The 20,636-nt window shown below is 39.1% G+C and overlaps 1 protein-coding gene across 1 annotated transcript; it reads left to right on the top strand.

Moving 5' to 3' along the window:
- Positions 1-3,725: 3,725 nt before the first annotated feature.
- Positions 3,726-17,712, top strand: LOC309479003 (NACHT, LRR and PYD domains-containing protein 3-like). The gene is made up of 7 exons (XM_082142849.1): positions 3,726-5,096; positions 5,835-5,999; positions 6,373-7,980; positions 12,424-12,594; positions 13,098-13,259; positions 16,410-16,456; positions 16,538-17,712. The coding sequence occupies exons 1-7, from the start codon at positions 5,068-5,070 to the stop codon at positions 16,624-16,626; spliced, it is 2,271 nt and encodes a 756-aa protein (XP_081998975.1). The 5' UTR covers positions 3,726-5,067; the 3' UTR covers positions 16,627-17,712.
- The last annotated feature ends 2,924 nt before the right edge of the window (positions 17,713-20,636 follow it).

The raw sequence follows: 20,636 nt of genomic DNA on the forward strand, positions 1-20,636 counted from the left end.
CTTGTACATGAGTAAGGACTCACCTCATTGTCTTCTCCTACCTTACATGCATCATTGGCAAAGTATCTTCGTCTCCCAGAGTGTGTCTCCTAGTCTCCAGTGTCTTCGTCATCTTCTTCTTCATCTTCTTTGTCGTCCTGCAATCACTTACCTCTCTTCCTGCATCGGTGTGTGCTTCCACCATCCTCCGCTCCATCATTCACGACCTCCTCAGCCATCTAAACAGAAAAGACTAGTATCTCCGTTCATCATTACTCATAGACATTTACCTTTAAAGGTTCCCGCTCCTGCTATTTGCTTCATATTGTCAATAAACCTGTTTCTCACCTCTACCATTATTGTTTGGAGTCTCTGTTCCATAACAGTATGCATGTATTGCACTTTTATAAATCATTTCTTAGTTATTGTACAGAGAAAACTATTTTAAAAGTTACTGTAGACAAAGCATTATTATAGAATAACTTTATAAAACCCTACATTTTCAGTTTAACCTGAAAGTTAGTTGTTTTCTTTGTAATTTGACATTATTTATCAGTTTTTTCCACAGTTTAAAAAGCAATTAACAACAGTAATATACTGTAATTTAATTAATTTTGACTATGAATGTCACTGAGGTCAGACTGGGATTGCCGATGACTCGTTTCTGCAGTTCAGAGTCGTTTTTTTCTTTTCTTTTGGGAGAAAATTACTTTTATTTGTCCTGCACTTTGAGCTTTACAACTTTGCAGACCGCTTACTTTCACAAACAGGACATTGCACACTGCATGAAAGATAATATTCAAAAAAAGCTATTTAATACTGAAGTCCTCCAGTTTCATTTCATTTTACAGAAAATACAGTTGATAACTGAGGTGCAGGATTATAGCAGTTGCATTTAAATGAAACTAGAGAGAGCGTATTAATGTGATATGAGAGATGTGAAAGAAGCGCCTACCTTAAATACCCGGATGAGCGATATGTTATTCAGTGTTGCTAATGACAATGGTTGTTGTCAGGAAATAACTCACCTGGGAATATCATGACTGACCAATCAGAATCAAGTATTCCAGATAGCCGTGTAATAATGTTGGTTTTATATGAGCTGCAGCAATAGTCTTCTTCTTTTGGTGTTTATCTGTCCTACTTCCTCCTCTTTACTTCTGAAGGGGTGGCTTTACATACCCTCCTCTTTTATTATATAAGGAATAGGGAATCATAGTTTTCTTAAATCTATTGCTTCTATGCTGGTATATTACAGGCAATGTGCTTTTGTATATGGTATTTGAAAAGTGCCTGAGGGTCGGACTCATGTCAGGAGTGCATTAACAGTGGTTATTCATTTAGCCCAACTTTCAGAGAGTAAATACTTGCTCTGTAGTTAATTAACTTGATCATGCAGGATCATGCAGGAGCAAATATGAGATTTGCTGTTCTCATAATAGGTGTTTGATACATGTAAAGGCTGGACTGGAATTCAACAAATATCTGTGTCTCTTAACAGTAAGATGGAGCTGACATCTGACACCATGAGGATGATGATGATGATGATGTTGAAAACTCATTTCATCATTGTTTTGTGTCCTCAGATTGTGTTCTCGGCTACAATCATTGATCTGAGGTGATAAAACCCTCTTTAAGTCCTTCCTTAGGGTCGTGACCTCTGATACTCTTCAGGTCAGACTCTCCTGGACATCGATAAATGCTATCACATGCATTTGTGTTTGTATTTGAATTAGATATGGACATATTTTAAAATGAAGATAACTGGTTCACCTGAGTTGCTGTTACTTTGGAGTTCTTATGCAGTTTCATTTAGGTATCAACATTGTATTAGATGTTTCTCCTAAACCCCTTTAGGATAAATACAGTAGAGACACATGTGGATAGATCATATTCTTTTGGAATAATTGAATGAGGAATGTTTTAGTTTGCAGAATTTGTAAACTTCGAGATGTTAAGATCTCTTCTAAAACTCTTGAGGAGACGTGAGATTTTAGGGGTCTTTTTCTTAGGAGAAACAGGAGGCTTAAGTATTATTGGATAATATTTATCCAATGCACGGTAATCACTGTTCATGAACTTTACTTCTGAGCGCCAATATCTGTTAATTTGTTAGTTCTGAGCACCAATATCTGTTAATTTGTTAGTTCTGAGCACCAATATCTGTTAATTTGTTAGTTCTGAGCACCAATATCTCTGTTAATGCATTTTATAAATATAAAGAAGAATTATTCTCTATATGTGTTATTTATTTATTTATTTAGTTACTGATGTATATTATGCTGTATATTTGAATATATGTATATTAGCTAAGACAGCTAGTATACTATCATTTTAAATGATTAAATGAAAGTGTTTTTATACAAATTCTGTATAATTTTTAAATAGTTGAAAAATATATGATACAATTATATCAAATGTTTTTTCATAATCTATTAATATAACCACTGTGGCAAGCAGGACAAGGCCGAGAGCCGTGACAGAACGGGGCGAGGCCGTTGGCATGATTGTTTATGAGCGTCACCTGCTCACCGCACCGGCCTGGTGTCACATGGAGTAGTTATGGAGTAGGACCATAAAAGGAAGAGAGACAACAGTAAAGGACAAGCGAGGACCAAGTAAGTCGGAAGAGTTGATGGTTGGAGTTGCGATGGACTTCTTCTGCATTGAATGAAGACATTGTGCCACACTCCTGATGTTGTCCTTTGATTCTGCTGGCTGAGAGAGCCCTCTCTCTCCTGAATGAGCACATGGCTGGTTGTGGGTCAAGGCCTGCTGCCCTGGGGTCTCATACTAAAAGTGTTTGTGCATGCGCCTGAATGGCAAAAAATGGCATACGGCAAAAAAAATTCAGACGTATGCCAGAACCTGCGTAAAATTCACTTTATAAATCCCAGTCAGTGAAATATTGTGCACACATGCATGTCCTCCCTGAAATAACCATATATGGAGCTTACAGCGCCTAGTTTTACTATGCATATCCTCATCTGCATATCATTTGCATATGCATATTCATCCACGTGATACCACATTTAACGGTACAAGACATTTGGAAAATATGAGATACGGATGTGCCGTCACATTACAATGATAAAAATAATTTAGTAGCCTATCCTTGACTTGTTTTTGAATAAATAAATCAAAGAGTGTAAAATATATTGCAGATAAAGTTTTTTCTTAATCTTTTTCACGGGCCAAATAGTATTTTTAATTGATTTATATTTTTAATAGAAACAGAAAGGCCTTGTTGTGCATTATTTGCACGAAAATATTTCGTGAATTTCTCAGACAATCTGCTATTATCATGATAAGCAATTATCTCTGTAGTTAAAAAATTAAAACACAACATGCCACAGGAAAAGTGTTCAAAAGCATCGCATCCACTTCAAATATTTATATTTATTGAGTATAAAAATTTTTTTTGTAACTTCTCAGTAATGATTTTATGTAATTTAAGTGTTTAACTCCAGTAATGAGAATGGCATATTTAATCTAAATGTTTATATCGGAAGTAAAACGTAGTTAAAATCATTCTTTTATTTATTTAAACTGTTATTGTGAACATGCATTGTATTTATGATAAGGACTCATAATGAAGATTTCCGGTTTTCCTTCATGTGCCGTTAGATAAATATGCGTTAGTTTCACTAAAAGGCCCTACGTGCTCGCTTTTTACATTTAAGAATGGATGGATGTTTGGTGAGTGAAATTATATTTGTATTATCTTTCTGTATATGAATAATTTTCTTAAAATGTTCTGTCTAAAAGTGACCAATGGTTATAAATGAGGCCCCTGGGGCCTAGTGTGGCCACGCAGGACAGCTATGCAAACGTACCGAGAAGGCCAAGAGATGGAAGAACTTGTGTAGAGGCCATTTATAGTCTGAGAAAGGTCCCACCTCTCAGGGTTGGCTCGACAAATAAGAAAAGGGGAATTTCCAAGTTGGATTTATGGCTCTGTCTCAGGTGTGGTTAGACATAGGCCTTGCTGTTTGTGTTCATTTATACTCAGATAGATATAACAAACTCACACTGCATTCTATGAAAAGGTGATGTACACTAAAGTGTGAGTCATTAAATGAGGATTAATTAGATAGGAGACAAGATTCAGGTGGGGTTACATTGACCGTTGGTGCTATCATAAAATACATACTGTAGTATCAAAGACATAATAGTATCAAAAGACACTACACAATACAGTAAATCATTCACACAGTGTCCTGGGGTGCATGTTCATTTACAGATCAGCTCGTCCATAAAATAATGCAGGAAAGTCTGTTTTAAGGGCTGTGGGTCTTTCCTATGGCCTCTGCTTTTTCCACGTGATCACATTTTTAACAACAATAAAACCAACTTATCTGATCGTATACCAAGACCCTTCTTGCCCTTGTTGGGGGAATGGGACCATAGATCCCAGAGTGAGTTTTAAAGATTATTTATAACAAATAATTGTGTCTGATTTGTCTCAGTCGTTACACGCTCATTATCAATCACGCCACCGGCCTCACCCCGTTCTCACGTCTCTCGGCCTCGTCCTGCTTGCCACAACCACTAAAACAGGTTAAAGTACAATAGATTAAGTGTGAAAGATGTTACTTTTCTCAGTTACTTATGCCTCATATAGTTCCCTGGAACCTATTGGGTAAGTACATAAAAGCCAGTAAAAACAAACAAACAAATACATAAATAAATACATTTTATACTTTTTATTTAAGACAATATATATGGCTATGTAGACAAGATGCCTTTGACTGTCAGTCTCTGATGGGAATATGAGTGTGTGAATAAAAAAGTAATAATTTGCTAGTTGATGGTTCTTTGTTTATTCCATTATTTAATCTTTAATTATTTTGTTCTTTGATAAGTCTTGATTGTAATATTGGGACATTTATAATACATTTACATTACACTCCTCTCTGTATCTTATGGTTTAATTTTAACTGGGCAGCTTGTAAAAAATGATATATCTGTTCAAAGTCCATTTTGTAAAAAAAAAAAAAAAAAAAAAACCAGGGACATCATGTGTGAATCAGTTTTCTGTTGAAGCTGCTGCTGTCCAGAGACTAACGAAATGGATGAAGTGTGTTTATGTTCGATTCAATGCTGATGGGACAAAGGTAGGTTTGAAAGAACACATTTCTGGATTGTTTAATCTGAATTTACATGTTAATATGTATTTTTATTGACTACTGGAATGTCAATGTATTGTACAGCAACAACTGTTGTGAAAATATGTCCAGATAGATAGTTTCATTTTCTAAAGACTATATATAATTCATTTATACTGTACTGTATGTGATCAGTGATTAAACAGAAATTAAATGTTCACATCAGAATAGCAATAGCTCTATTGACAATTAACTACGTTTTTGGCAGTTTACAAAGTCTGTATCAGGGAATCAGGAAGTGAATTTAAGAAGATCATAAAGTGTCTGTTAGCAATGCCCCCTAAATTGAGAGTTTTGGAATGATTTTTATTTATTTTTTTGACAGGTAATTATTCATTAAAATCATTTAAGCTTACCGATATAATGAAATTACTGAATAAACGGAACACTAACACTCGACTCTGTGTGTGTGTGTGTGTGTGTGTGTGTGTGTGTGCGTGTGTGTGTGTGTGTGTGTGTGTGTGTGTGTGTGTGTGTGTGTGTGTGTGTGTGTGTGTGTGTGTGTGTGTGTGTGTGTGTGTGTTTGTTTTTACGGAAAGGATAGTTTATTTAAGTGTATTTATGTGGCATCAGTGTTACCATCAAACAATTCACTTTAGAGAACACCAACAGAATAAGTTTTGTAACATTCCTCCAATATTTCATAAGTAAAATGTTTATATATGTACGTTCTTTGCGTTTCTAAAGTGTTGTGTCTACAATGAGTCTTTATGAGCGGAGAGAAAAAGAGGATGATGCTGTTCAGACACATAAAGCAGCATCTCCAGAACCCAGCTGTGTGTCTGCGAAGAGTGACAGATCTTTGACACCCCCCCCTGAATTCAGTGATAAACCATTGACCTCTGACCTTGAGTGAGTATAAACATGATGGAACATGGAAAAACAACTTCTTTCACTGCCTGAACTGACACTTTTCAGACACTTTTTCACTTGACTTGAGTAAATATGGTGTGTTATGACCTGTGGCTCCAAAAGGCCGCCATAAAGGAAGGGACACACTCTGTCGTCAGATTTACCTCAAGGTTTTTTAACAGAACAGAAAAGTAAACCAAACAAGTGCAAATGTAGCATCAGTCAAATCAGAAATGTAGAGTACAATGTAGGCATGAAATGTAATGTAGAACAACGTAAACAAACAAAATGTGTGTTTGGTGTGTTGCAACATTTGAATGATTTTCTCTGTTTTAATGCTTTTTCACAGTTTCTCATCTTTCTCTTTCTGCAGAATGAAGAGAGATGATGTGATCAGATCAGTGATGCCCCGTCTGACCTGCACTGGCTCTGACTGTCAGACCCTCATCAGCCAGAGATTCAAAGACCAGCACAAAACCAGCATGAAGAACAAGTATGAGAGCTTATTTGAGGGAATCAAACTAAAAGAGACTCAAACCCTCCTGAACCAGATCTACACACATCTCTACATCATAGAGGGAGAGAGTGAAGGGGTGAATGAACACGAGGTTTTACAGATAGAGAAAACAGCCAGAAAACAAGACACTCCAATCTACTGCAATGACATCTTTAAACCCTTACATCAACCAGGATGTGAGGAGAAAGACACAATCAAGACTGTTCTTACTAAAGGCATCGCTGGAATTGGAAAAAACGTCTCTGTGCAGAAGTTCATTCTGGACTGGAGCGAGGGAAAAGCCAATCAGGATGTAGATTTCATATTTGTGCTTCCATTTCGAGAGATGAACTTGATTAAAGATCTCCAATACAATCTTCACAGACTCCTGCTGGACTTTCATCCTGAACTTCAAGATCTGGACTCAAAGATTTATGAGGAGTGTAAAATTATGTTCATCTTTGATGGTCTGGATGAAAGCAGAATTAAACTGATGTTTACAGATGATGAGAAAGTGTGTGATGTGAATGAGTCTTTATCACTGAGTGTGTTGATGTCAAACCTCATCAGAGGAGATCTGCTTCCCTCTGCTCATATCTGGATCACTTCCAGACCAGCAGCAGCCAATCAGATCCCCTCAAAATACATCAACCGTATGACAGAAATTCATGGATTCAATGATCGTCAGAAGGAGGAATATTTCAGGAAGAGAATCAGTGACGAACTTCAAGCCAGCAGAATCATCTCACATATTAGAAGATCAAGAAGCCTCCACATCATGTGTCACATACCCGTCTTCTGCTGGATCTCAGCCACTGTGCTTCAAAACCTCCTGAAACAAGATGACAGTGCAGAAATCCTTCAAACTCTGACTGAAATGTACATCCACTTCCTGCTGACTCAGATCAACATGAGGAACCAGAAGAATGATGAGAGAGATCCAGAGAAAGTCAAACATGAGGAATCACTGAAGTCGTTTCTGAATGAAGGATATCAGAAGTACAGTCGGAAAAACTCTCTGTATGAGCTACTAAAAGCAGCAGTTAAGAAATCTTTCAGGAGTAAAAATGGAGACCTGGATCTTTTCCTGCGGTTCCTGTTGGGCGTCTCACTGGAGTCGAATCAGAGACTCTTAAAGGATCTACTGACACACACAGTCAACAGCTCAGAGACCATCAGAGAAACCACACAGTACATTCAAAATAAAATTAGGGGTAATGTGTGTCTCTCAGCTGACAGATGCATCAATCTGTTCCTCTGTCTGCTGGAAATGAAGGATCAGACTCTGTACAGAGAGATTCAGGAGTTTGCGAAATCAGAGAATCACTCAATGAATCAACTCTCTCCTTCTCACTGCTCAACAATCGCCTACATGCTTCAGATATCAGAGGAGGTGCTGGATGAGTTTGATCTGAAGAAATACAACACATCAGATGAGGGCAGAAGGAGACTGATACCAGCTGTGGTGAACTGCAGAAAAGCTCTGTGAGTATTATTTTATGTGATTAGAGATCAAACTGAACATCCATCCATCCATCCATCCATCTTCTACCGCTTATCCGGGGCCGGGTCGCGGGGGCAGCAGTCTAAGCAGGGATGCCCAGACTTCCCTCTCCCTAGACACTTCATCCAGCTCTTCCGGGGGGACACCGAGGCGTTCCCAGGCCAGCCGGGAGACATAGTCTCTCCAGCGTGTCCTAGGTCTTCCCCGGGGTCTCCTCCCGGTGGGACATGCCCGGAACACCTTCCCGGGAAGGCGTCCAGGAGGCATCCGGAAAAGATGCCCGAGCCACCTCAACTGACCCCTCTCGATGTGGAGGAGCAGCGGCTCTACTCTGAGCTCCTCCCGAGTGACCGAGCTTCTCACCCTATCTCTAAGGGATCGCCCAGCCACCCTACGGAGAAAGCTCATTTCGGCCGCTTGTATCCGGGATCTTGTCCTTTCGGTCATGACCCACAGCTCATGACCATAGGTGAGAGTAGGAACGTAGATTGACTGGTAAATCGAGAGCTTCGCCTTACGGCTCAGCTCCTTCTTTACCACGACAGACCGGTACAGGGACCGCATTACTGCAGAAGCTGCACCGATCCGCCTGTCAATCTCCCGTTCCATCCTTCCCTCACTCGTGAACAAGACCCCAAGATACTTGAACTCCTCCACTTGAGGCAGGAACTCTCCACCAACCTGAAGCGAGCAAGCCACCCTTTTCCGACTGAGAACCATGGCCTCGGACTTGGAGGTGCTGATTTTCATCCCAGCTGCTTCACACTCGGCTGCAAACCGTCCCAGTGCATGCTGGAGGTCCTGGTCTGATGAGGCCAACACGACAACATCATCCGCAAAGAGCAGAGATGAAATCGTGTGGTCCCCAAACCCGACCCCCTCCGGCCCCTGGCTGCGCCTAGAAATTCTGTCCATAAAAATTATGAACAGAACCGGCGACAAAGGGCAGCCCTGCCGGAGTCCAACACGCACCGGGAACAAGTCTGACTTACTGCTGGCAATACGAACCAAGCTCCTGCTCCGGTCGTACAGGGACCGGATAGCCCTTATCAAACTGAACAGTAAAATTGAATTCCTACATCAAATCATGACTTTTTATTTTATTTTATTTTTTACATGAAACCAGTAAAAGACAGACACAGTGTTTAATTGGGAAGATGAATAAAGGCTTCAATGATAAAGTACTTCAATAAATAAGTTAACTACTTTTCACTACACTTTTGGGTAGAATCAGTGTTTTTTCTGAAAACAGTATTTGAACTTATCTCCATATTTAAACTATATTTCATCCTTGTTAGATAAAGGAGACCTATTATGCAAATTTCAGTTTTACTTCTTTTTGTTTAACCTAAATGTGTGTTGGCAGTGTGTACACAACCACCATGTAATGGTATAAATCCACCCACTCCTCTTTTTTTAATCCCCATAAATCATAAGCAGTGCCTCAGAACAAGCTGTTTCCAGATTCTAACATATGTGACATCACAAATTACATCACATCACCCTATTAGCATAGACCCCGCCCAAAACTGTACACAGTCCGTCACGTTTATCTCCTCACCAGAGCATTTAACACTAGCATTCATGTAAGAAGTGTATTCTTATTAAAGGGTTCATATTCGTATCCTGGTATAATGCCCCTTCGTAACTTTGTTTTTTATGCTCAAACAGCAACATTACAAACTAACTAAAGTTAGAAAGTGAAATCATGATCAACCACCCCTTTCAATCTACTAAAGTTATTCAGTTGAGAGCAGTGAGCAATTTTCTTTTTTTCTCATTTATATTTTCTATAAACTATATTTATATATAGTTGTTAGTTATTTATTATTTAGTTATATAAATAGTTTCTTATATTCATATTAACAGTATATACAGCAGTAGGTACTGTATATTATGCTGCTTTTACTTTAATACACAGATCTAATATACACATGCAATTTATTTACTTGCTTTTACAGACATAACCGACTGAGTTAATGTGAACTGTGTGTGTTTTTAACATAACCTTGTGTGTATTTGACAGTTTAAGCACAATAAGACATTAAATAAGACCTATTTATGCATTTAACCCTCTGAGGTCTGAGCTGTTTTCTGGGCCCTGGAGGTGGTCTGACATGCTCTGACATTTGTGTTTTTTTCTGTTACTAGTGACATTTTCATGGCTAAAGTCTAATTACACTGTATTCAGCACAAACTCTGCTACAATAATATATCAGCAGCATGTATGTAAAAGTTTGTAGTTTTGAGATAATGACATTTATGCGTGGTTTGTGAAAATACAAAAAAAAATTCTCACTGAAATAAGGCCATGAAACCCATACTGATTATTTCTTCACAAGACTTTTGAAAATTGTATGACATAGCCTAGAATATTTGCTCCAAAACTATGTGAAAATCACCCTGACTGCTCATTCAGATAAGACAATATATTGATTTAAAATTTCTAAGACGTGTTTTGTGTGACAAAGCCATATGCGAAGAGGCGTGATCATCATGAATATGTAAGCTTTTCACACCTGAGAAAGACAAAGACACTCCCCTAACTGCCCTATTAGGAGCGATCAGGCCCTGTCATTCAGAGCAACCTTGCACAAAGAATGAGGAGATTTAAAAAAGAATGGCTTTTAGATTGTTTGGATTTATTTACAACACAACACAATCCAAAAATACAAATGACAAAAGAGCACATTGAAAACAATGATCCAAAGACAGAGACCTTTGTGCCATTCCTAAAAACATTGTACATACCTTTCATTTCCAAGGTGTTTGATTTTCACTTTACCATGTTCATGTACAGAGACTCATGTGAATGTTGAAGTCAGCAGGACTCAGTTGCATCTGGTCCCTGAAAAAAAAAAAAAAATGAAAAAACTGTGAACATACTGATATCAAGAGAAACTATAGGGCTGCACGATTTTGGGAATAGATTTTAGAGTTTTCTGGTTAAAATTTCTTTTTAAAATTCACAGAATACACACACACACACACACACACACACACACACGTTTCCAACAATATATAATGAACACCAGGTTTGTTGTGCCTTGTAGGCATAGGCTACGCAGTGCTGCATAAAATAATAATAACAATAAATTAAATATTCCAAAAGATTTCAAGAACAACTACGCTAGAGAAAAATATATTGATTATCATATGTTACTTCAAATGTTTCCATTTGTTATGATGATATGAAATGAGATAATAGTAAAAACATAAAGCCTAATGTTTGGTGCATTTTTCCTTTCAAACGCAATCGCGCTCCAAAATATGATACATTAAAACCCACAGCGCGCTCCAAAATATGATACATTCAAACGCCATCGCGCTCCAAAATATTAAACATTATGGTTATACATATCTATGTTTGAGCAGATATCCACAAACAGTATTTAACAGGAAACACGGGTCTAAATAGTATAATATTCACCATATATCTAGCAACAGTTCAACTGCAATGTGAAGTTTATGCAACAATACCATAAACTAATAAGTAAGAATTTCTTACCTTACATCTTTCTTGTCTTCAAATCGCGTTCTTCTTCTTCTGGGGGTAAATCCAATGTAAGCTCAGACGTGTCTTCCAAACTCGACGAAAAGCAGAGACTTGTGAAGTGTTTTGGTGTTTTGTGTTTGAGGTAAGGAGGGCGTTCGCGTCCCATGTGGAGATTTGCATGTGAATCTCTTTTGCGCGAGTGGGCGTGTCGAATTAAAAAGTAATTAGCAAGCGTTTGAGATACTGGACATCCTGTTGGTTTTATACAAATTACTTAAACAGAGAATATTTGTTTTCAGTTTGAATCCGTTTGAAAAGTACACACTTAAATGTGTATAAAGGTATATGGCTCATAAATGTGTGAGAAGTATTCGCTGAGTTATGTTTCAGTTTATAGACGTGCTCAAGAAAAAAAAGTTCACCGCGACGGAGATGCAAAACGTACACCCTGTTTATTTTCTTTATTTTACAAAAGCACAATGTTTTGATTTGATTGTAAGTGGACACATACAAAAGTAGAAATATCATAGATTATTTTTTTTATATTTCTTTTTTCTGTATAACCATAAATGGCGGAGTAATTTAAGTTTATGTTGCTGCTATGTGAAAAAAATCCAGCAAAACGCGTCGGCGCGTTTCTCGACCTCAGAGGGTTAAAGATACATGCATGAAAACAGCATGTTTTCCTTCCATTCAAAAATGGGCTTTTACAACATGGTATAATAAATAATTTGTGGCGTATTCTGAGCTGAAACTTCAGAAACATTCTGGGAACAAATGAGACATATTACATCTAGTAAAAAGAGGCATAATAGGTCCCCTTTAATAAATATGTTTATTCAGGTGTGATTAATTAAATAATAGTCTTGGGATCAACGTGCCAAAACAGATTGTTTTTTCTTCATTGCACATTCATTCTTTTTTATAGACTTGCTGGCTGTAATCTCACTGGTCGGTGCTGTAAAATTTTGTCTTCATGTATACAATCATCAAACTCACTGAGAGAGCTGGACCTGAGTTGCAATGACCTGTATGATTCAGGAGTGAAGCTGCTCTCGGATGGAATGAAGAGTTCACACTGTCAACTAGAGATACTGAGGTAAGAAAAACAGTACACTTGGTACAACCAACAACACTTGATTATAAAAATTAAAGAGGCCCTCTGCTCTAGTCTTGATCTTCGATCCAGACCCTAAAATCTTAAGACTTTGAGTTTGTATTTGCTTCAGAATGTTATTATAAATATTGTTTTTTATTTATTCTCTGATTAAAATGTCAAAGTTGAAAGGAGTGGAGATGAACAGAAACGGTAACTGAGATAAATTCTGCTCCATCAACACTGTGACATTGAGTAAAACACTGACCCAGATTAACTCCAAATGAACTGAACCTGTAATCAGTGATCTGTGGAGAAAAAGTGCTACACTGAATCAGTGAATCATTTGATTTAATCTGATCACTCCTGTGTGTGATCTCCAGTCATAGATGATGTGATGTTCATTGTGCGTGTGCGTGTGTGCGTGTGTGTGTGTGTGTGTGTGTGTGTGTGTGTGTGTGTGTGTGTGTGTGTGTGTGTGTGTGTGTGTGTGTGTGTGTGTTTAGATTGTCTGGCTGTAAGGTGACAGAGGAAGGCTGTTGTTTTCTGGCTTCAGCTCTGAGGTCAAACCCCTCACATCTGAGAGAGCTGGATCTGAGCTACAATCACCCAGGACAATCATTAGTCAAGCTGGTCTCTGATCCAAAATACAGACTGGAAAAACTCAAGTATGTTCAACACTAACAATCATCCCGTCATGTGTGTTTGTATGTGTGTTTGCTATAAAGTCAATGTAAACTCATATGTCCATAGATCTCTGCATACAGCACATATATAAACTCAGCAAAAAAAGAAACGTCCTCTGACTTTCAACTGTTTTTACTTTCAGTAAACTTAATGTGTGTAAATATTTGTATGAACACTAAAAGAGTCAACACCATAAGACATAAACTAAAAATGTTTCACAGACATGTGACTAACAGAAATAGAATAATGTGTCCCTGAATGAAGGGAGGCTCAAAATCAAAAGTACCAGTCAGTATCTGGTGTGGCCACCAGCTGCTTGAAGTACTGCAGTGCATCTCCTCCTCATGGACTGGACCAGATTTGTCAGTTCTTGCTGTGAGATGTTACCCCACTCTTCCACCAAGGCACTTGCAAGTTCCTGGACATTCCCTGGGGGGAATGGCCCTAGCCCTCACCCTGCGATCCAACAGGTCCCAGACGTGCTCAATGGGATTGAGATCCGGGCTCTTCGCTGGCCATGGCAGAACACTGACATTGCTGTCATGCAGAAACTCACGCACAGAACGAGCAGTATGGCTGGTGGCATTGTCCTGCTGGAGGATCATGTCCGGATGAGCATGCATAAAGGGTACCACATGAGGGAGGAGGATGTCTTCCCTGTACCGCAAGGCATTGAGATTGCCTGCAATGACAACAAGCTCAGTCCGAAGGTGATGTGATATACCGCCCCAGACCATGACGGACCCCCCACCTCCAAATCGATCCCGCTCCAGGGTACAGGCCTCGGTGTAACGCTCATTCCTTCGACGATAAACACGAATCCGTCCATCACCCCTGGTGAGACAAAACCGTGACTCATCAGTGAAGAGCACTTTTTGCCACTCCTGTCTGGTTCAGCGAAGGTGGGTTTGTGCCCATAGGCGGCGTTGTTGCTGGTGATGTCTGGTAAGGACCTGCCTTACAACAGGCCTACAAGCCCTCAGTCCAGCCTCTCTCAGCCTATTGCGGACAGTCTGAGCACTGATGGAGGGATTGTGTGTTCCTGGTGTGACTCGGGCAGTTGTTGTGGCCATCCTGTACCTGTCACGCAGGTGTGATATTCGGATGTACCGATCCTGTGCAGGTGTTGTTACACGTGGTCTTCCACTGCGAGGATGATCAGCTGTCCTTCCTGTCTCCCTGTAGCGCTGTCTTAGGCGTCTCACAGTGCGGACATGGCAATTTATTGCCCTAGCCACATCAGCGGTCCTCATGCCTCCCTGCAGCATGCCTAATGCACGTTCACGCAGATGAGCAGGGACCCTGGGCATCTTTCTTTGGGTGTTTTTCACAGTCGGTAGACAAGTCTCTTTAGTGTCCTGCGTTTTTAGAACTGTGACCTTAAATGCCTACTCTCTGTAAGCTGTTAAGGTCTTAACGACCATTCCACAGGTGCATGTTAATTAATCGATTATGGTTAATTGAACATGCATGGAAAACATTGTTTAAACCCTTTACAATGAAGATCTGTAAAGTTATTTGGATTTTTACAACATTATTGTTGAAATACACAGTCCTGAAAAAGGGACGTTTCTTTTTTTGCTGAGTTTACATACTGTGTACAGGGCCGGCGCGTGCACTTCTGCCGCTCTAGGCGAAAAACATTTGTGCCGCCCCTAGGGCTGGTCCGAATACCATTTTTTGAGCTTCGAAGCTGCGGTAGTAATGAACATCGAATATTCAAAGCTTCGAGAGGGTGCTGAACATCTTCTCTAATAAAGGCAGGAATCTCTATGTGTCTATATGTCCGTTTGCATTTTGATTATTTCGAGAACCGTTCATCCAATCGACTTCACAAGGGAGTGCAGTGTAGCATTTGGTGGTGCAATATAGATGGACACGCGAGACACGACACGTTCAGAATTAATAAACTTTTAGTAAACTACAGAACACCGCGAGCGGGAAGCGGCGCACCTCAAGTGGGCAGGGCTTATATACTTGACGCACGCTGCACTAGCAATATAAAACGCGCACACACACGTCTGTTAAATTAAGCAATACTTTAAGGTAGTCTATATTTTTCTGACTAACAAATTACTGACACAGTAAAGGGTAGATTTAAATTAAGAAAAACAAAATTTCAATAAAGAAAAAAACTAAATGTAAAATTTAAATAAAGAAAAAACTAAATGTAAAATTTAAATAAAGAAAAAACGAAATTTAAATAAAGAAAAAAAAACATTTAAATAAAGAAAAAACTAAATTTAAATAAAGAAAAAACGAATTTTAAATAAAGTAAAACGAAATTTAAATAAAGAAAAACGAAATGTACATAAAGAAAAACGAAATTAAGTTAAATTAAAATCGAGATTAATTTAGATTGATAATAATGGGTAAAAAGGCTAATAGCCTATATTTTGTTTCTATTGTTATATTTTCCACAATGTCAAAGCAACGCAGCTTAACCCAAAACACAAGCTCAGGCATGCACTTCTGTCCATACAAACTCCGCTCTTCTGCGCTCTAGCCAGAGAACACTCCCGTTGCAGGAACACTTTAGGCCAAGAGGAAGCAAATATATACATACTATATGCGTAGGTGGATGTGATCGGGGATTTTGGCTGTGTAACATTTAAAGCCACTTAAATTAACGAAATGACTCAAATAAAGATTCGTTCATTTTTATGAACGAGATCGAACAAGAGAGTCAGTAAAATTATCCGAACTTCCCATCACTCAGTCATGAGTCATGACTCGTGAGAGCAGGGGGCGGGGCGGGGCGGCGCAGCGGCAGCTCAGCAAATCATATAGCCTATTTTGTGAATTGTTCATTCCCGATTGGCACACATTTTGCCGCCCTTACAAAAGTGCCGCTCTAGGCAATTGCCTAGTTCGCCTATATGGACGCGCCGGCCCTGACTGTGTATACTGCACAGAAAAATAAGGACGTGTCTTGATCTCTGTGACTGAAAATGATCTGAATGATCAACAGCTGCTTGTGACTCATAACCCAAAACATCAATTTCAAACCTTGTTGCTGTTCTAGAAAGTAAATTCTTATTGCTGTCAGAGACATGAAGCAAAAACAGATCCAAGTGTGCGTATTGGCTGTTTTTACACTAAAATGAGTGTGACATCTTTTGTTTTTATAGTGTGGATCATGGAGGAGAGATTAGGATTATAACAGAACCGCAGAAATGTAGGACACACACACACACACACCAGACCTTGATTGTTGTTTTGTTGTCATAAATGTTTTAATCTCTTTTCTTTTGTTAAGATCCATGTGATCTCACACCGGATTCAAAATGTTCTCGGGTTGTGTGTAAAAAGAAGCAGGACGGATGCTGTAAATGGGAGCCTAAATAGAACGGGACGGCTGATATATCAGTGTCATTAAAGGAATCAGCAGGAAAAGTTGGAGTTATGACTGCTGGTTTGGATTCATTAAAAAGTCCTGAAGTCTGAACTGTTTTGATGACAGATTAACCATCTATCACATTAATAACAGCACAGTAATATCTGCCCCCTTCACATCGCTCTACAGAGTAGGAGTGTATCTGAACTGGTCGGCCGGCACTCTGTCCTTCTACAGCGTCTCTGACACACACACACACACACACACACACACACACACACACACACACACACACACACACACACACACACACACACACATTCAACAGCACATTCACTGGTTCAGTGTCTCTGTGTGAGACTACCTGAGAAACAACTGAGACACACAGTTGAGTGAAAGAAACACACTCACATTATCTCTCTCTTTAACTCACACAGCTGTAAACTCTTTCTCTTTTCTAATCTTAATTTCAGTGTGTATATAGAAACTCACACACATTGACTTAAAATGAGACACACCACAGACTTCTATTGTGTTCCTATAAAGACGTTTGACCTCAACTTTATTATAGGTTGATCATTTATCTTCAAATTGTTTAAAACTGTTGCTTCCTAAATCCTCACAGGTATTTAAAAGAAAGTTATTTTAACCATTTTTAAATAATTTATAAAATGTATTTTCTCAAATGTTTTTTAAGTGTTTTTCATATTCGTTCTCATCTCATAAACCTGAAAGCACATATTGTTCATCACAGATTTAAAAAAAAAAAGTTTGTAAAGTCAAATGTTTATCATATGTATATACAAATGTCACCTGGATTATGAAATTTTCTTGCATGAAGCAAAATTGCAGTTTAAACTCAGATGAAGTCTTGTTTTGCATCAAGAATCAGTGATGTGATGGTTTGATATTTAAATGGTTAAATGAGTATGTGAATCCAGTGCAGGACATTCCTCTCACCACCAGAGGTCTCTGTAACCCGCTTTTTGAAATTTACTCTTAAAGGTATAGTTCACCCAAAAATTAAAATTACCCCAAGATTTACTCACCTTCAAGCCATCCTAGGTGTATATGACTTTATTCTTGAAGTACAAATCCCAGGTATATAATTATCTAACATATGACTAATTAAAAATGAACCACAAAACATAACATGCTAAATGGGGGATAGCATAAAAAAATTTATTGTCAGAACGTCGTCTCTCAGTTGCTGAATGTCGCGCAGCAACGTTGCTACAGCCCTGTCGCGTCTTACAATTCTACGTTGTTACAATGTTGCGAGCGCGTAGACAGCGATGTTGCCATAGTAGAAATGCAACGTGCCACAGACGTTGCCACAACGTAAATGTGTTTGCTGGGCTTGACCTGACGTATTGACGATCGCAGAAGCGTAGAGGATAGAGCAAAACAAAACACTGGTCACAAATTAGAAGTCTAAACGAGAATGTTAAAAGAGAAATGTCGGAGGATTTCAATATATAGATTAGAAGAGGAGCTTGAGTTTTTTGTTGCCCAGCCGTATTTGTTTGAACCACAAGAGGCGTCATACATCGCGTCAGGGGAACTCGTTTGGTGTAAGTTGACTTGCGTAGGCCATAGGCCATCATTAGCTTCTGTGCCTCAGCAAGCGCTCTGAGTTCTTACTGTCTGTCTTATTAATTGATGTCTGTCCTGAAATGGTTCAGCTCCAATTCAGTATTATGGCGATCAAACAATCATTCAAGTTGTGTGCTTCTTTCTGCCCTCGTTTCCGTACGGTTGGGGATACACACAAGCTTTGTGTGATGTGATTGTGTGAGGATCGAAACGGGGGAAGAAGATTCACCATCTCTTTCCCCTAAATATGAGGAGCTGGTGGAGGTAGTTTCTCGCGTCAAAGTCAAAGTTGAACATCGAATGGCCAGCCGAAATACAGGGCACTCATCCCAAAAGCGAATTAGACGAGTACTTTCTTACAACAAACACAATCCCTCCACCACCCGGCCTTCCATTCTTTCCCGACCTCCATAGAGAGCTTTCGAGGTCATGGAATAAGCCATATTCCTCGCGTGTATTTAGCCCTCAAGTGCATGTACTGTATATTCAGATAATAAGGGGGCAAAAGGAATATGGTTATGGGGCGATGCCAAAAGTGGAACAGTCGCTCGCAAGCTATCTGTCCCCGAGCTCGGCATCGTCCCTGAAAGCCCACTTCCCACTAATCCCCTAAAACATCATCAACGCTAGTGGGAAAAGCGTATACGGCAGCAGGTCAGCTGGTGCATGTCTTCATACTATGTCAATACTACAGGCATACCAGGGTGACCTGCTGAGGGACCTGGACAATACTGAGAGGGTGGGGCCTGACATGGTTCGATAACTGCGTCGGGCCACAGATCTTTCTCTTCGGGTCACCAAAGAGACCGCCCACGCCATCGGAGAGTCATTTATGGCTAAATTTGTCTGATATGAAAGAGAAGGACAGAGCCTTCCAGCTGGAGACCCCGATATCGTGTCCTGGCCTCTTTGGCGATGCTGTAAACACTGTAGTCGAGAGGTTTCAGGAAGCTAAAAAGCAAGCGGAGACATTCAGGGGCGGACTTTACCATTAGGCAAAGGTCGGCAATTGCCTTGGGCCCCGAGCTACCTAGGGGCCCCCAAAATGCCCTATTAACTTATGCTTAATTATTATTTTTTTCTATTATTTTTTTTTATTATATATTTCTAAAACTCCGTTTGCGAAAAATGGCATCAAATCAATATTGTCGTGTCGCAGACAGGAGGGGGCCCCCCACCTCACTACATTGGACTATTCCATTATCTCACTTACTGCGCATCTGCGAAAGTGACAAGGCTGTGCCAAAAAACTGACGGAGAAAAATAAGTGATTGACAGACAGAGTGTACAGAGTGACAGACAGAGTGTACAGAGTAGTAGACAGAGTAAAAATGAAGCGAAGCTAGCTACCCAAGCGGTGCCGAAAAAAGGAGGAAGCGGGAGGAAAGCGAAAAGTCTGTAAAGGTGCGCGGCGCGAAAGTTAAACAACACGCAGTAACAGGAGGACTGGGAAATACACAAACAGAGCAAGACGAGTCTAAACGCGAAAATTTAAAGTTTCGAAGTTACCCAAGCGGCTCAAATAAAAGAAAAAAGTGAAAAGACGCTGATAAGTATTTGGGAACGCTGCCAAAGATGACAAACTTTTTTACGGCTACTGTTGGGGATACAGATCAGGAACAACAACGTCCAACGCACAGAAAAATCGTGAAGCAAAGAGGACACGCAGATCGACATACAAAACTGAGCAGTTTACTTATGAATCATGATATTTAAAAAAAATATCAGCTCTCAGATTCTGTCAATTCTATTACGAAATTCAAACAATAAATACCGTTTTGCCATTTTAATGTGACGTGACACAGATTCCTATAGCGGCACGTGAACTGATCATCTCTAGCTAATAGTAAATAAACACGAATTAACAATGTTGAAAGATACAGTATAACTTACCGAAATGTATATTCCTCATTCATAATATCAATCAAAGTGTTTTTCAACCGCGGAAAGAGGTAAAACAGCTGGAGAACAATCGTCACATAACATTTACCTCAGGAAAGCCATTTAATTGGCTAGAAAAAAAAGAGCTATAGAGAGTATTTGGCTAAATATGTGTACTATATTACTTTTTTCTTGAGAAAAAGTAACGCCTATCTTGTGAAACGTTACCTAATATTTTTCCAAATGAGTCAATATTGAATCAAATCACAAGAATTGAATCGAAATGGTGAAATTTGTCAAAAAAAAAAAAAAAAAAAAAAACATAGCTTACCAGATATTGTACCATTTAAACATTGTAACATGTTTCTGTTTAGGAGTAAAGAAGTGTATGCAGGTGAAAGCCATTTAATTGGCTAGAAAAAAAAGAGCTATAGAGAGTATTTGGCTAAATATGTGTACTATATTACTTTTTTCTTGAGAAAAAGTAACGCCTATCTTGTGAAACGTTACCTAATATTTTTCCAAATGAGTCAATATTGAATCA

The sequence above is a fragment of the Leuciscus leuciscus genome (genome assembly GCF_965113295.1).
Source record: "Leuciscus leuciscus genome assembly, chromosome: 17".
Classification (NCBI taxonomy): domain Eukaryota; kingdom Metazoa; phylum Chordata; class Actinopteri; order Cypriniformes; family Leuciscidae; genus Leuciscus; species Leuciscus leuciscus.

Bases quoted from the DNA above. Each gene is read 5' to 3' on its own strand.
- LOC309479003 (XM_082142849.1), top strand. From the start codon at position 5,068: ATGTTCGATTCAATGCTGATGGGACAAAG. The intron at 12,595-13,097 runs GTAAGAAAAACA...GTGTGTGTTTAG, and splicing joins TGTCAACTAGAGATACTGAG to ATTGTCTGGCTGTAAGGTGA. The intron at 16,457-16,537 runs GTAGGACACACA...TCTTTTGTTAAG, and splicing joins TATAACAGAACCGCAGAAAT to ATCCATGTGATCTCACACCG.